The 16,601-nt window shown below is 45.5% G+C and overlaps 1 protein-coding gene across 1 annotated transcript; it reads right to left on the bottom strand.

Moving 5' to 3' along the window:
* Positions 1 to 1,845: 1,845 nt before the first annotated feature.
* LOC116958746 (NXPE family member 4-like) lies at positions 1,846 to 14,616 on the bottom strand. The gene is made up of 4 exons (XM_076057486.1): positions 13,880 to 14,616; positions 11,760 to 11,827; positions 11,145 to 11,371; positions 1,846 to 6,425 (listed from the first exon to the last, which is right to left on the bottom strand). The coding sequence occupies exons 1-4, from the start codon at positions 14,614 to 14,616 to the stop codon at positions 5,679 to 5,681; spliced, it is 1,779 nt and encodes a 592-aa protein (XP_075913601.1). The 3' UTR covers positions 1,846 to 5,678.
* Positions 14,617 to 16,601: the final 1,985 nt, after the last annotated feature.

The raw sequence follows: 16,601 nt of genomic DNA, 5'->3' as shown, positions 1-16,601 counted from the left end.
CCCCAGGTGCCGAGGGATCGGAGGAGCCACTGGAGTGGAGAAGGAGACCGCTGCAGGAAACCCCGAGGACGGAGCCACCTCCCCCGAGGCCAGCCACGAGATCCGGGCGGATCCCCCGGACCCCGCAGCGCTACCTCGTGGGCGCGGCCCAGGCGAGGTGCTCCAGTCAACCCGGGACGGGGACTGGCACCTCGGGGGGCTATGTGATGCCGCCGCCACGGAGCCGATCGGCGGGTGGCCCACCTGCGATCTCGCCGCTCCGAGCGGCGAGGCCGACATTGCCCCACCCCACCACCTCCCCACCCCCCCCCCCACCGGAACACACACGCACGCACTCGCCCCCACCATTAGAGCGCGTGGGGAGACACCCTGGCCGACAGGTTTTCACCCAGAAGCCCTCGTAAAGGGATAATCTTCACGGTTTCCTGCAGCCAGGGAATTGGACGGTCTCCCCCGACGCTAACACCCACCGCGGCGCCGTGACTTTGGTTGTAATTACATGGTCACGACGGGGCTGCCGAGCCACCGCGGGTAGACAGCACACACAACACACACGGGTCAGCAGGCAGGTAGGAGGGCAGAGCCACGAGCGGCGGGAAAGCAGGGTCGCCCTCTGGCTGGAGGGTCGCTGAGCAGGTAAATTTAGATGCGGACGTCGCTGAAAGCAACGGCCCGGGGGATGCTGGGATACAGATGGGCCTACCGATTGGCGGGTGATCCCAGCGAGCTGATTGGCCCGCGAGTCGGCACCAGGTAGCCCCTTTGATGTAGAAAGAATAAAGCGGGTCAGGGCGAAGGAAAAAGGGTCTCTGGCTACTCGAGTCAACCCCAGGCCCGTCAACTCCCGAGTCCAGCCGCGCGAACGTCCGTGGGACGTATCGACGCGCCGCGAGGACCAGACAGCAGTGACGACGAACCGTGAGTAAGAGAGAGAGAGAGGGAGTTGGGACTTAGCTTAAGAGCAAAACCGGAGAGGGTAAAGGGGAGAAGGACAGGTAGAGTGTAGTGCCGACTATCGAGAGATAGATCGGTCCTGCCCCGCTGATCCCGACTGACTCGGTTAAATAAGGGCTCGCCGACGCGGTGGAATAAATCGTCGGCGGTTACATAACGGACTGGTGTGGTTTTTGTGGAAGCGTGGGTGCGCTTGCTGTCGCGGTGGTCGTTACATAACAGACTGGTGTGGTGGTTTTTGCGGGGGTGTGGAAAGAGAGTGGAAGCGTGGGTGCGCTTGCTGTCGCGGTGGTCGTTACATAACAGACTGGTGTGGTTATTGCGGAAGCGTGGGTGCGCTTGCTGTCGCGGTGGTCGTTACATAACAGACTGGTGTGGTTATTGCGGAAGCGTGGGTGCGCTTGCTGTCGCGGTGGTCGTTACATAACAGACTGGTGTGGTGGTTTTTGCGGGGGTGTGGAAAGAGAGTGGAAGCGTGGGTTCGCTTGCTGTTCTCGGTGGTCGCCGCGTGTGTGGAGCGGCGCCGCGTGGATTGTGTGCGCTACGAACGGTCGGCTGCGGACTCCTGCGCTGCGAGCGGATACCCGTCTCGCACGCATGCCCATCGCATAGCCCTTTAAACCCGTTTAAACCAACCCCCCCAAGCGTCGGAGTGAGCACGAACGACGTCGCTTACCCTCCGACCTTTGACCCCCTGTTACCCGCGTGTGATTGGTGCGTGGGACTGCGCGGGCGGGGAGCGTCGCGTTTGGGTGCCGGCGAAGCGCTAGCGGGTCCCAGGGAGGTCGAGGGTGATGCCCCACCGGCAGGAGACCCGGACTCGGGGGGGGACGGCACAGGGGGGGGAACAGGAGCGCGACGACCTTTCCCCGCCAGGGGAGGAGTGCGGCGGCGGCAGCTCCCACACTAGTGGAGAGTCTGGGAGCGTCGGTACTTCGCGGACAGGGTCGCAGGCAGGGGAGATCCCGGGGGCCGGCGACCCTAACAAAAGCTTTAAATAAAAATTTAGATGAGACGGTGCAAAGGCACCTGGTAACAAATAGACACAAGGCACAAGAAGACAGAAGACAGCCACAGATCTTTGATCTTCGGCTGACGGCCGAGGACACTTCTTGAGCTGCTTCTGTTTTTTTTCATTTGCGCATTTAGAATCAACACGCGTCTAGAATTTTTGGCTGCTTATACATTTCCACGTGATGATAAGCCACTTCGTAGAGTTATCGTTTGTGGCCAGGTCGCTTCTGAAAAATAACGAATATCTCAGTGTGCTTTACCCAGTAAGATAAAATTTTAGTTTTTGTTTATTTATTCATAATGATTTGCTTACCTTTCCTATATTTTGCACTCTTATCGTTTTTTTAATAGTTGTAACTCTCTTGACCTGCCCCTCCTGGACATCTGTGAAAAAGAGCTTCACAGCTCATCAGATTTCTCCAGGATAAATAAATATTCTGATTCTGATTCCTGCTGCCACAGCGCGGCTGTTGAGTCTTCTCAGCTCGATGCTGAATCGGCGGCGAGGTGCATCTCTCGCTGATCTCGTCAACGAGTTGAAGCCTTCACGCGGACAAAGGCGGTCACCGTGTCAAGTTTAATTTTACTTTTCACTTCAAGTTTAATTTATTAGGTATAGCCCTGTGAGCCATGTGGCTCTTGAGTCGGGTGCAACCGCAACAAACAAAATATGAACAGAGAAACATCTTGAAGCGACGACGCGCTACAGAAACATCCTGGATAAACCAGCAAAATCTTCCAGAAAAGAAAGCACCGTGTTACAACGCTGTGTGCAAAAATCCCAGTGTGATGCAAGACAAACAATAACAAACCTTGAGACATCTTCTTTGGTTCTTTCGGTAAAGTCACCACGTAGAATGAGAATAAAATAATAAATTGATAAAATAAAATAACACAATAATATTCGCACGACGTTTTGGCCACAACACAAGCGGCCTTCATCATTTATATATTTATTATTTTATTCTCATTCTACGTGACTTTACTGAAAGAACCAAAGAAGATTAATCCTTGCAGTCACGAAAGCTTTAAATCGAAATTTAACCATGAGACAATTTAGATTCAAGTTATCAGGCCAAATCCGCACTTCCGCACTCTTCCTTCAGATAAATAGGAAGTCACTGGAGCTCTGCACTTTTAAATCGTCAGCTCGATTGAAAACTCATTCCGTGAAAACTGCTCGCTGTTATTGTTGTTGTGTGTTCGTTTGTTGTCCTTCCCCCGCATCTCCGATTAACATGGCTGGCTGCGATACGGCGCCAAATAGGTTCAACATAAATACATTGCCGAGAAGAAGACTAACATTGCCCATAGTCTAACATTGCACAAAGACTAGCATTGCCCATAGTCTAACATTGCTCATAGACTAACATTGCACTTAGACTAACATTGCCCATATACTAACATTGCCGAGAAGAAGACTAACATTGCCCATAGATTAACATTGCCCATAGACTAACATTGCCCTTAGACTAACATTGCCCATAGACTGACATTGCCCATATACTTACATTGCCTATAGTCTAACATTTCTCATAGACTAACATTGCACTTAGACTAACATTGCCCATAGACTAACATTGCCGAGAAGAAGACTAACATTGCCCATAGTCTAACATTGCCCATAGTCTAACATTGCTCATAGACTAACATTGCCCATAGTCTAACGTTGCTCATAGACTAACATTGCACTTAGACTAACATTGCCCATATACTAACATTGCCCATAGTCTAACATTGCCCATATACTAACATTGCCCATAGACTAACATTGCCTATAGTCTAACATTTCTCATAGACTAACATTGCACTTAGACTAACATTGCCGATAGACTAACATTGCCGAGAATAAGACTAACATTGCCCATAGACTAACATTGCCCATAGTCTAACATTGCCCATAGTCTAACATTGCACTTAGACTAACATTGCCCATAGACTAACATTGCTGAGAAGAAGACTAACATTGCCCATAGACTAACATTGCCCATAGTCTAACATTGCCCATAGACTAACATTGCCCATAGACTGACATTGCCCATAGACTGACATTGCCCATATACTAACATTGACCATAGACTAACATTGCCTATAGTCTAACATTTCTCATAGACTAACATTGCACTTAGACTAACATTGCCGATAGACTAACATTGCCGAGAAGAAGACTAACATTGCCCATAGTCTAACATTCCCCATAGTCTAACATTGCCCATAGTCTAACATTGCCCATAGACTAACATTGACAATAGATTAACATTGCCCATAGTCTAACATTGCCCATAGTCTAACATTGCCCATAGTCTAACATTGCCCATAGACTAACATTGCCCATAGTCTAACATTGCCCATAGACTAACATTGCCCATAGTCTAACATTGCCCATAGTCTAACATTGCCCATAGTCTAACATTGCCCATAGTCTAACATTGCACATAGTCTAACATTGCCCATAGATTGACATTGCCCATATACTAACATTGCCCATAGACTAACATTGCCTATAGTCTAACATTTCTCATAGACTAACATTGCACTTAGACTAACATTGCCGATAGACTAACATTGCCGAGAAGAAGACTAACATTGCCCATAGACTAACATTGCCCATAGTCTAACATTGCCCATAGTCTAACATTGCACATGACTAACATTGCCCATAGTCTAACATTTTTCATAGACTAACATTGCACTTAGACTAACATTGCCCATAGACTAACATTGCTGAGAAGAAGACTAACATTGCCCATAGACTAACATTGCCCATAGTCTAACATTGCCCATAGACTAACATTGCCCATAGACTGACATTGCCCATAGACTGACATTGCCCATAGACTAACATTGATCATAGATTAACATTGCCCATAGACTAACATTGCCCATAGACTGACATTGCCCATATACTAACATTGCCCATAGACTAACATTGCCTATAGTCTAACATTTCTCATAGACTAACATTGCACTTAGACTAACATTTCCGATAGACTAACATTGCCGAGAAGAAGACTAACATTGCCCATAGACTAACATTGCCCATAGTCTAACATTGCCCAGTCTAACATTGCACATAGACTAACATTGCCCATAGTCTAACATTTCTCATAGACTAACATTGCACTTAGACTAACATTGCCCATAGACTAACATTGCCGAGAGGAAGACTAACATTGCCCATAGACTAACATTGTCCATAGTCTAACATTGCCCATAGTCTAACATTGCCCATAGTCTAACATTGCCCATAGTCTAACATTGCACATAGTCTAACATTGCCCATAGACTAACATTGGCCATAGTCTAACATTGCCCATGGACTAACATTGCCCATAATCTAACATTGCCCATAGTCTAACATTGCCCATAGACTAACATTGCCAATAGACTAACATTGCCCATAGACTAACATTGCCAATAGTCTAACATTGCCCATAGTCTAACATTGCCCATAGTCTAACATTGCCCATGGAACAATAAAAACTCTCCAGTAGTGTGCGACTGTGATCATCCACAACAGCACCGTAGCGTAAAGTGTAACGACGTAATGCCCCGAAGGAGACATCACCGCAGCGATGATGATTCACATCTCTGCTTACTCCTGCCGCAGTTGTCCGAGGCTTGACTCGCCCGAACGTGACATCATGGCTGTGGCTCCGCATCCACAGCAGCGGCGGTGCGACAAAGGAGCAGGTGTGAATGCGTTGGCCTCAACAAACGTACGACAGGAAGAGATCGACCTCGTTCTTCACGACGATCCTGTCCGGGTGAATATTCCGAGACCCCACCGACAGCGTCATGTCCCACGCGTCGACAAACGCCACCTTGAGGCCCGCGAACGCCTCCATGGTGATCCGGTTCATGCGGAACGTGTTCCAGTTGTTGAATATCTCCAAGCTGCCGGGCGTGCACGTGTTGGCCAGCTTCACCACCACCTTTGTCCGCGGGCTCCTCGCTAGCAGCCGGCCCACGGCCGCGCCGATGTTCCCGATCCTCCGGCGGAAGACGTCCAGCGGGAAGGCGGTGAAATGGGCCCCCAGGCAGATCCCGATCACCGTGTTGGCCCCGCCCACCGTCGCGTCGATGCGCTTTGCGGCGTTGATCATTTCCTCCTTGTGCGTGAAGAAGGAGGTGATGAGCGGGTACGTGTGGCAGTGCCAACTCATCAGGATGCTGTTCTCGCTGTCCAACGCCATCCTCGGGTCCTGCCTGCCATTCTTTCCCAGGTCCACGAGCTTCAGCTCTGAGGAGGATGGGGGAGAGGGGTGGCGGTGAATGCCTGGACAGTCGCTCCGCCCCAACGCACGCGCCCGGTGGAAGAGTCTTCCCGCACGCGAGGGAGCTGCGCGCAGAAGGACCCAGAGCAGTGGGGGTGACCGAATGGCGTCTCTCATGCGGCGCTCTTTTTCCAATCTATCGAAGGTGCAGCGTCGTTTACGCCTTCGAGATGTGGACGCCTAAGGCATCGGCACTCGAAATGCATTATGGCCGCAGAAGGATTACTGCTGTATATCAAGCTGGACCCAAAGAGTGACCAACGCAGAAGTAATAAAAAAAACAAGGTGGCCCCATAGATTAAGACAAAGCTGATGAATGCAGGCAGGCAGCGACGGGAAGGAAGTTGGCACTATTTGGGCACACACACAGGGTGCTTCAAAAGAATGTTAACACTTTCAAAAATTTTCAACCGAGTCACGACAAATGTTATGCCGCCAGGCTCTGGAGACCACCTGGAGAAGATCCCAGGTTTGTGTTCATGATGATGATGATGGCGAACAAGTGGAGACTACTGGACTTTTTTGAAGCTAGTAGCATACATTTGTTTTCATGTTAAGGTGTATTATCCGTGCTTTTTCCATTAAAAAAGACAGTCCTATGTAAGTGTTAACATTTTTGTATCCACCCTGTATAGTGTAGTGTAGTAGTGTATAGTAGTGTAGTGTATAGTAGTGTAGTGTATAGTAGTGTAGTGTATAGTGTAGTGTATAGTGTAGTGTATAGTGTAGTGTATAGTAGTGTAGTGTATAGTAGTGTAGTGTATAGTAGTGTAGTGTATAGTGTAGTGTATAGTGTAGTGTATAGTGTAGTGTATAGTAGTGCAGTGTATAGTGTAGTAGTGTATAGTGTAGTGTATAGTAGTGTAGTGTATAGTAGTGTAGTGTATAGTGTAGTGTATAGTAGTGTAGTGTATAGTGTAGTGTTTAGTAGTGTATAGTGTAGTGTATAGTAGTGTAGTGTATAGTGTAGTGTATAGTAGTGTATAGTGTAGTGTATAGTGTAGTGTATAGTAGTGTAGTGTATAGTAGTGTAGTGTATAGTAGTGTATAGTGTAGTGTATAGTAGTGTAGTGTATAGTGTAGTGTATAGTAGTGTAGTGTATAGTAGTGTAGTGTATAGTAGTGTAGTGTATAGTGTAGTGTATAGTGTAGTGTATGGTGTAGTGTATTGTAGTGTAGTGTATAGTAGTGTAGTGTATAGTAGTATAGTGTAGTGTATAGTGTAGTGTATAGTAGTGTAGTGTATAGTGTAGTGTATAGTGTAGTAGTGTATAGTAGTGTAGTGTATAGTAGTGTATAGTACTGTATAGCGTAGTATATAGTAGTGTATATAGTGTAGTGTATAGTGTAGTATATTGTAGTGTATAGTGTAGTGTATAGTAGTGTAGTGTATAGTGTAGTGTATGGTAGTGTAGTGTATAGTGTAGTGTATAGTGTAGTAGTGTATAGTGTAGTGTATAGTAGTGTAGTGTATAGTAGTGTAGTGTATAGTAGTGTAGTGTATAGTGTAGTGTGTAGTAGTATAGTGTAGTGTATAGTGTAGTGTATAGTAGTGTATAGTGTAGTGTATAGTGTAGTGTATAGTAGTGTAGTGTATAGTAGTGTATAGTAGTGTATAGTGTATAGTAGTGTATAGTGTAGCAGTGTATAGTAGTGTAGTGTATAGTAGTGTATAGTAGTGTATAGTACTGTATAGCGTAGTATATAGTAGTGTATATAGTGTAGTGTATAGTGTAGTATATTGTAGTGTATAGTGTAGTGTATAGTAGTGTAGTGTATAGTGTAGTGTATAGTAGTGTAGTGTATAGTGTAGTGTATAGTGTAGTAGTGTATAGTGTAGTGTATAGTAGTGTAGTGTATAGTAGTGTAGTGTATAGTAGTGTAGTGTATAGTGTAGTGTATAGTAGTGTAGTGTAGTGTATAGTGTAGTGTATAGTAGTGTATAGTGTAGTGTATAGTAGTGTAGTGTATAGTAGTGTATAGTGTATAGTAGTGTATAGTGTAGTGTATAGTGTAGTGTATAGTAGTGTAGTGTATAGTAGTGTAGGGTATAGTGTAGTGTATAGTAGTGTAGTGTATAGTGTAGTGTATAGTAGTGTAGTGTATAGTGTAGTGTATAGTGTAGTGTATAGTAGTGTAGTGTATAGTAGTGTAGTGTATAGTGTAGTGTATAGTAGTATAGTGTAGTGTATAGTGTAGTGTATGGTAGTATAGTGTAGTGTATAGTGTAGTGTATAGTAGTGTAGTGTATAGTGTAGTGTATAGTGCAGTAGTGTATAGTAGTGTAGTGTATAGTGTAGTGTATAGTAGTGTAGTGTATAGTAGTGTAGTGTATAGTGTAGTGTATAGTAGTGTAGTGTATAGTGTAGTGTATAGTGTAGTGTATAGTAGTGTAGTGTATAGTGTAGTGTATAGTAGTATAGTGTAGTGTATAGTGTAGTGTATGGTAGTATAGTGTAGTGTATAGTAGTGTAGTGTATAGTGTAGTGTATAGTGCAGTAGTGTATAGAAGTGTAGTGTATAGTAGTGTATAGTACTGTATAGTGTATAGTAGTGTATAGTAGTGTATAGTAGTGTATAGTGTAGTGTATAGTAGTGTATAGTGCAGTGTGTAGTAGTGTATAGTGTATAGTAGTGTAGTGTATAGTGTATAGTAGTGTATAGTGTAGTTTATAGTAGTGTATAGTAGTGTAGTGTATAGTAGTGTATAGTGTAGTATATAGTAGTGTATATAGTGTAGTGTATAGTGTAGTATATAGTCGTGTATAGTATAGTGTATAGTAGTGTATAGTGTAGTGTATAGTAGTGTAGTGTATAGTGTAGTGTATAGCGTAGTAGTGTATAGTGTAGTGTATAGTAGTGTAGTGTATAGTGTATAGTAGTATAGTGTAGTGTATAGTGTAGTGTATAGTGTAGTGTATAGTAGTGTAGTGTATAGTGTAGTGTATAGTGTAGTGTATAGTGTAGTGTATAGTGTAGTAGTGTATAGTAGTGTATAGTAGTGTATAGTAGTGTAGTGTATAGTAGTGTATAGTGTAGTGTATAGTAGTGTAGTGTATAGTGTAGTGTATAGTGTAGTGTATAGTAGTGTATAGTAGTGTAGTGTATAGTAGTGTATAGTGTAGTATATAGTAGTGTATAGTAGTGTAGTGTATAGTAGTGTAGTGTATAGTAGTGTAGTGTATAGTAGTGTAGTGTATAGTAGTGTATAGTGTAGTATATAGTAGTGTATATAGTGTAGTGTATAGTAGTGTAGTGTATAGTAGTGTATAGTAGTGTATAGTGTAGTATATAGTAGTGTATAGTAGTGTAGTGTATAGTAGTGTATAGTGTAGTGTATAGTAGTGTAGTGTATAGTAGTGTATAGTAGTGTATAGTAGTGTAGTGTATAGTAGTGTAGTGTATAGTAGTGTATAGTGTAGTATATAGTAGTGTAGTGTATAGTAGTGTAGTGTATAGTAGTGTAGTGTATAGTAGTGTAGTGTATAGTAGTGTATAGTGTAGTATATAGTAGTGTATATAGTGTAGTGTATAGTAGTGTAGTGTATAGTAGTGTAGTGTATAGTAGTGTAGTGTATAGTAGTGTATAGTGTAGTATATAGTAGTGTATAGTAGTGTAGTGTATAGTAGTGTAGTGTATAGTAGTGTAGTGTATAGTAGTGTAGTGTATAGTAGTGTAGTGTATAGTAGTGTATAGTAGTGTATAGTGTAGTATATAGTAGTGTATAGTAGTGTAGTGTATAGTAGTGTAGTGTATAGTAGTGTAGTGTATAGTAGTGTATAGTAGTGTATAGTGTAGTATATAGTAGTGTATAGTAGTGTAGTGTATAGTAGTGTAGTGTATAGTAGTGTAGTGTATAGTAGTGTAGTGTATAGTAGTGTAGTGTATAGTAGTTTATATAGTGTAGTGTATAGTAGTGTATAGTGTATAGTAGTGTATAGTAGTGTATAGTAGTGTAGTGTATAGTAGTGTATAGTAGTGTATAGTGTAGTATATAGTAGTGTATATAGTGTAGTGTATAGTAGTGTAGTGTATAGTAGTGTAGTGTATAGTAGTGTATAGTAGTGTATAGTGTAGTATATAGTAGTGTATAGTAGTGTAGTGTATAGTAGTGTAGTGTATAGTAGTGTAGTGTATAGTAGTGTATAGTAGTGTATAGTGTAGTATATAGTAGTGTATAGTAGTGTAGTGTATAGTAGTGTAGTGTATAGTAGTGTGGTGTATAGTAGTGTAGTGTATAGTAGTGTAGTGTATAGTAGTGTAGTGTATAGTAGTGTAGTGTATAGTAGTTTATATAGTGTAGTGTATAGTAGTGTAGTGTATAGTAGTGTAGTGTATAGTAGTGTAGTGTATAGTAGTGTATAGTGTAGTATATAGTAGTGTATATAGTGTAGTGTATAGTGTAGTGTATATTAGTGTATAGTGTAGTGTATAGTAGTGTAGTGTATAGTAGTGTATAGTAGTGTATAGTGTAGTATATAGTAGTGTATAGTGTAGTATATAGTAGTGTATATAGTGTAGTGTATAGTAGTGTAGTGTATAGTAGTGTAGTGTATAGTAGTGTAGCGTATAGTAGTGTATAGTAGTGTAGTGTATAGTAGTGTAGTGTATAGTGTAGTGTATATTAGTGTATAGTGTAGTGTATAGTAGTGTAGTGTATAGTAGTGTATAGTAGTGTATAGTGTAGTATATAGTAGTGTATATAGTGTAGTGTATAGTAGTGTAGTGTATAGTAGTGTATAGTAGTGTATAGTGTAGTATATAGTAGTGTATAGTGTAGTATATAGTAGTGTATAGTAGTGTATAGTGTATAGTAGTGTATAGTAGTGTAGTGTATAGTGAACCCACGGGTTTCTGTGCCTCGTTACGCACAGAAGGCCACCAAGGTGCCACATTGCCTTACCCTTGACGAACGAGTTGAGGTATTCCCACCACTGGCGGATGGTGGAGTCCCCGAGGAAGATCACCTCCTTGTGCCTGAGGCACTTTCGGACGTCGGCCGGGCTGTCGAATGGCCTATTGTCGCAGAGCACCGACCGCCACGCGTTGTTGAAGTAGTGGCCGCTGGGGGATGGGTTGCCCATCCCCGGGACGCAGGCCACCCTGTGGGCCCTCTCTCGCGACCCTGCAGAGGAAGGGCAGAGCGGTTCAGCATCAGGGGGGTTAAAACGGTTTCAAAACGGTTCAATCAATCCATCAATATCGGCCCGCTTTTCCGAACTGGATCAGGTTACGGGGGTAGCGACTCCACCAAGGCCTTCTATCCTAAGCTCGTTTTTTATTGTTTATTATAGCAGGAGTTAAAGAGGTGAGATGTTAACTACCTCACCTCGTGTACAGGAGGTCGTGGGTTTCATCTCGGACCCAGACGCCTGTTGCATATTTGGAAGAGGAACAGCTCAGTGGGTACCTTACACCGGGTAAGACAACAAAATTGTTAACGTTTCAGTGAAGTGTGCGCCCTCCGTACTTTACACGGTGGACATCCAGCGGGCGAGTTCGCCGTCACTCACCGTTCGCTGCCGCCGCCGTCACCGCTTGCACGACGTGTGACACGGGCAGATTCGCGTGGAGGTACTCCCTGCAATGCAGCCACACACAAAGGGGTTGAGTAAGAGTCCGGACGCCGGCTATCATCGCCGCTCGCTCACTCGCTCGCTCGCTCCTACGAGTCCAGTCCATCACGCAATTAGATTGAAAGCTAATTTATTTAAAACTGCTTATTATTGTTGTTGTGTTAGGTTTGCTTTGTTGTCCTTCGGTCCTGCCACCTCCGATTAGCACGGTTGTAGCAGACGGACAGAAAAAATGTCATCTGTGCAGGGCCATCCTGGCCTGCAACCGCATTGGGGCTCCGCAAGCCTCTCCTCAGCGTGCCTGGCAAGGCAACGTTGAATAATCCTTGCCAGGACCTTTTCTGGCACACTGAGGAGTGAGATGCCCCTGTAGTTGTTACAGTCTGTGCGGTCTCCCTTCTTTAAACAGGGGGACTGCCAGGGCATCCTTTTATTTCTGCAGAACCCGTCCAGTGCTCCAGACTGTTGTTATGATGTCATATAGGGCAGGGAGTACACAAACGCCACCCTCCCTCAGCATTTCCCTGGGAAGATCATCTCTGCCCAGCAGTTTTCCTGGTCTCAGACTCTGGATTACCTTCCAATATTTAAGGCACTGCAGTCTCAGCAGGGTCATCCCCAGTTTGCCCCATGATATTTTCCAGACTGAGGGATTTCTCCTCCACCAACACCTCACAGAAATGCTCATAAAATCTGCAAAGCTATTCGTGGGGGACTGGAAGTCATATCACCGTTCGTTCTCCTAATGATGGTGATAGGTGTGGCACTGCAAGTTACTTTTTTGGTGGATTTAAAGAGTAATTTATGATCGCGGGCTACTGAGGCAGACTCCATCTCCCCAGTTACATGTGACCACCACCCATCCTTGCAGCGCCTCACGGTTCTCAGAACCTCTGAGCGAAGGCTGCGGTAAGCCTCCTCATTCTCGGACATGGGATCCTGCAGATGGTGAGAGTGAGCCTGTCGCTTTTTCTCATTTTGCCGGAACACCTCCTTCATCAGCCAGGGTTTCTGGGGAAGTTTGGACCGTGTACCCAAAGCAGCCATTACAGTTGAATGAGCAACAGTCCTAAACCTTGCCCATTTTCTCTCGGCATCAGGTGGAGTGGGGGACGATGCCAACTCCAACTGCAAGCGATGATGGAATTCTCGCTTGCAACTTTCATCAGCTAGCTGAGACCAGGCCACTGTGGGTTTGAATGGGGTCCTAGATGTACACCCACCCCTGGAGTAGAAGAATGGCAGGTGTATCTGATGGCAAGCCGATGGTCAGTGGGCAGATCAGCTCCATGGTAGGTCCTGGTGTCATAGACATGGGCCCGCATCCGCTCTTCTGTCACTTCATAGTCCAGTAGATGTTCTTGCTTGGACTAGGCGTGCAGCTATTAAGTTTTGTGGATGCACTGATGCCGGAATAACGTGTTCATTAATTTTTATTTAAAGCTTTCGTGACTGCAGGGATTCATATTCTTGGTTCTTTTGGTAAAGTCACGTAGAAGGGAAACAAAATAATAAAAATATAAAACAATAAAATTCTCACGACGTTTCGACTGCAACACCTGATGATGATTGCTTGTGTTGCAGTCGAAACGTCGTGAGAATTGTATTGTTTTATATTTTTATTATTTTATTGTTTCCCTTCTACGTGACTTTACCGAAAGAACCAAGAATATGAACGTGTTCAAAATTACAAGCCCATGGGCTGCAGTAAGTCTAGCAGCCTCCTACCGGGCCAGCTCCCGACAGAGGAGTGGCAACCTCTCCTCTGCAGTAAGCGTTCGAACATTCCGAATGGCATTTAATTGAAGAGTTACCAGCCCCCCACACCCGTCCAGAGTCCCCATTTGGCCGCTGTGGTGGTTACAAGCACCATGAGGGGTATAGCCGATTCTGGAATTGGCCGTTCCCCCCATGGCACTGCTCACATCCAGCGTTACCGTCCGGCACCGCCGAGGAGCCAAGGGGTTGTTTTTTTTTCCGGACTCACACAAGAGCGCGCACACACACACACACACACGTTAACACATCACGGCAACTGCTCCCGTTATCATCGCAACCTTGAGAGAATTCTCTTCTCGTCGTCGGTGAAGATGCGCGGGTACTTGTTGTAGGACCAGCAGCCCCGCAGCGAGTGGCAGGGCAGACCCGGCGGCTTCTGGCACACCCACGGCTCGCCGAGCTCCGGGTCGGTGTAGTCGCACACCTCCCCGCTGGCGTTCAGGAGCACGTGGCAGGCGGTGGTCGCCTTGACTCCGCCCAACTGGAACAGGCCCCAGAAGCTCACCTTGTCCGGCAGCGACTCCCTCACCCTCTCGAGCAGCCCCACCGCCTCGCTCGGGTTAACCATCGTCACCTCCACCAGGCTCTCGCCGGCCCACGCGACGACGAACTCCACCGCGTAGCTGCCGTCGCCGTTGTCCGTCACGACTCCCGACGCGGCGGCCCCGAGGGCGCTGTTGTGGATGCGCGCCGTCAGGAAGTCGCCGCCGTGGCGCTTCCGCCGGCCCGCGGCGTCGCGCATCTCCACCCTCAGCAGCAGGGAGTCGCCCACCGCGGTGGCCGCGGTGGCCGCCGTCGCCGCCATCGTCGCCGCCGTCGCCGCCCGTCCGGCGAATGGCACGACGGCGACGACGCTTCGCTGCGCCGACGACACCGAGCTCAGGTTGGTGGTCACGGGCAGGTCCCAGCTCGTGAGTTCGTACCGCCAGGGGGACGCCGGCGCCAGCCCGCCGGGTGACGTCGCCGGCGCCAGCGGGACGATGGGGGCGGCGTGGTGACTCGCAATCGGATCCATCTCAGATTTCCGGTAGATCTGGTGGGGGGGGGGGGGGTGTTTTTTTAATTATTATTGCTTCGGGGTGTTTGAACATCTTAACACCTCGTGATAAGTTGCCAGAAAGGGTAAAACATCATTCTTATTTCAGAGCATGTTTATTTGCATGCTGTGAACCAAGTCCGTGGTGGTTAACGCAGAGACTTGATGATGGCCTCCAAAAGCAATGCATTTTGCCTTTGAACATCTAAACATGACTTGTGTTTTATTTCGATTTAAAGCTTTCGTGACTGCAGGGATTCATCTTCTGGGTTCTTTCGGTAAAGTCACGTAGAATGGGAAAAAAATAATAAAAATAATAATAACAGAATAAAATTCTCACGACGTTTTGGCCACAACACAAGTAGCCTTCCTCAGGTGAAGAAACGGAACTGTCGTGTATACAGCGCTTGAGTGAACACTGCCAAGCTTGGCAGCGTCTTTTAAGCTCGGTGAGAGGAACAGAGTGCCTTGACACAGGAGTTAACATATAAATTAGCATGTAACTTGGTCATTATCATGATGTTGGTGTGAGGGATTAGCACCACGGAGAGCGACGAGCTATGTTCAGACGGACGAGGCGAGGGGGGAGAGGAGCTTACGTTTAAATTAGCATGTAACTGGGGGACGAGCATAATGTTGGTGTGAGGGATTAGCTGCAGTTTACATATCAACAGTAAATTAGCATGTAACTGGGGGATTAGCATGATGTTAGTATGAGGGATTAACACCACGGAGAATGACGAGCTTGTGTTCAGACAGACGAGTCCATCTATGATCGGAACGGAGGAGGGGGGGGGAGGGGAAGAGGAAACGGCAACGGTGCGCTGCTCTGTCCTGTGTTGCGTTATAACTATGCTATAAACTGGACTACTATACAATACAATATTATACCTTCCAATCTAAACTACATTGTATAATATCGTATCCATAGACAAATCCCACCCTTGAATTATACAATGCGTTACTATACACTACCCTATACTTTAGACTATAAAATTTTAGACTTGTAGTATTACACTATGTATTATTCTATTAACCCTACTGTATGCCACACTGCTGTATATTCATTATACAATTACGGTACTATATATTGTCTTATGAATTATGTTACACATTACACTGTTATACTATTTATTATTATACAAATGCTATAAACTATACTATTGACCGTCGTGTGAAAAGTATTAAGAGGCAGTGCCAGCGAATGGACTGTGGTCTGAAAGTCACCGTAAAATACAATCAATCAAGAACCGAAATGATTTATGACCTCTTTCCAATGATTACTATGTCAGAATCCATCTTCTCGGTTGAAATTGTTTCTGTGTTTGTATATGTGGATAGCCTCATGAACGAATCTCTCATGGTAGCCGGATGGCTTGCAGAGAACCTCCGTCTTGGAGAAGTCAATGTCATGTGAGCCCACTGAATTATAACAGTGATCTGCCACGGCTGAGGTGTTCGTCCTACCGTGTTTCAAGTCTGCTTTATGTTCATGGATGCGGTCCGAGATATGTCGTTTGGTTTCTCCAATGTAGCTGCTACCACAGAGGCAACTTAGTTTGTAGACGCCAGGGTACTGTATGTCTGGAACCACATCTTTTACAGACGGAACCAGATCACGGATTTTATGTACTGTGTTCAATCGGACCTGGATCTTGTGTTTATTCAGGATTTTGGAGATCTTTTTTGTGACACCCGCAATGTAGGGTAAGGTGATGGTTTTGAATGGCTCCTCAAGAGGATCCTTCTTCATGGTTGGAGTGATGGCTTTGCGGATTGTGTAGTCGGAGTAACCATTAGCCTTGAGAGCTTGGTGTACGTGCTTGAGTTCACTAGCAATGTGTTCCTGGTCGGAAATGCACTGGGCTCTATGGTATAGAGTCTTGATGAGGGAATTCTTCTGGGATGGATGGTGGTGGGAATCCGGTTTTAAGTAAGCATCCGTATGGGTAGCTTTCCTGTAG

This window comes from Petromyzon marinus, chromosome 82 (genome assembly GCF_048934315.1).
Source record: "Petromyzon marinus isolate PM22_M1 ecotype Great Lakes invasive population chromosome 82, UKy_Petmar_22M1.pri1.0, whole genome shotgun sequence".
In the NCBI taxonomy this organism is placed as follows: Eukaryota; Metazoa; Chordata; class Hyperoartia; order Petromyzontiformes; family Petromyzontidae; genus Petromyzon; species Petromyzon marinus.
Note: the sequence above shows the minus strand (reverse complement) of the source record. Positions and strands in the feature narration are given on the sequence as shown.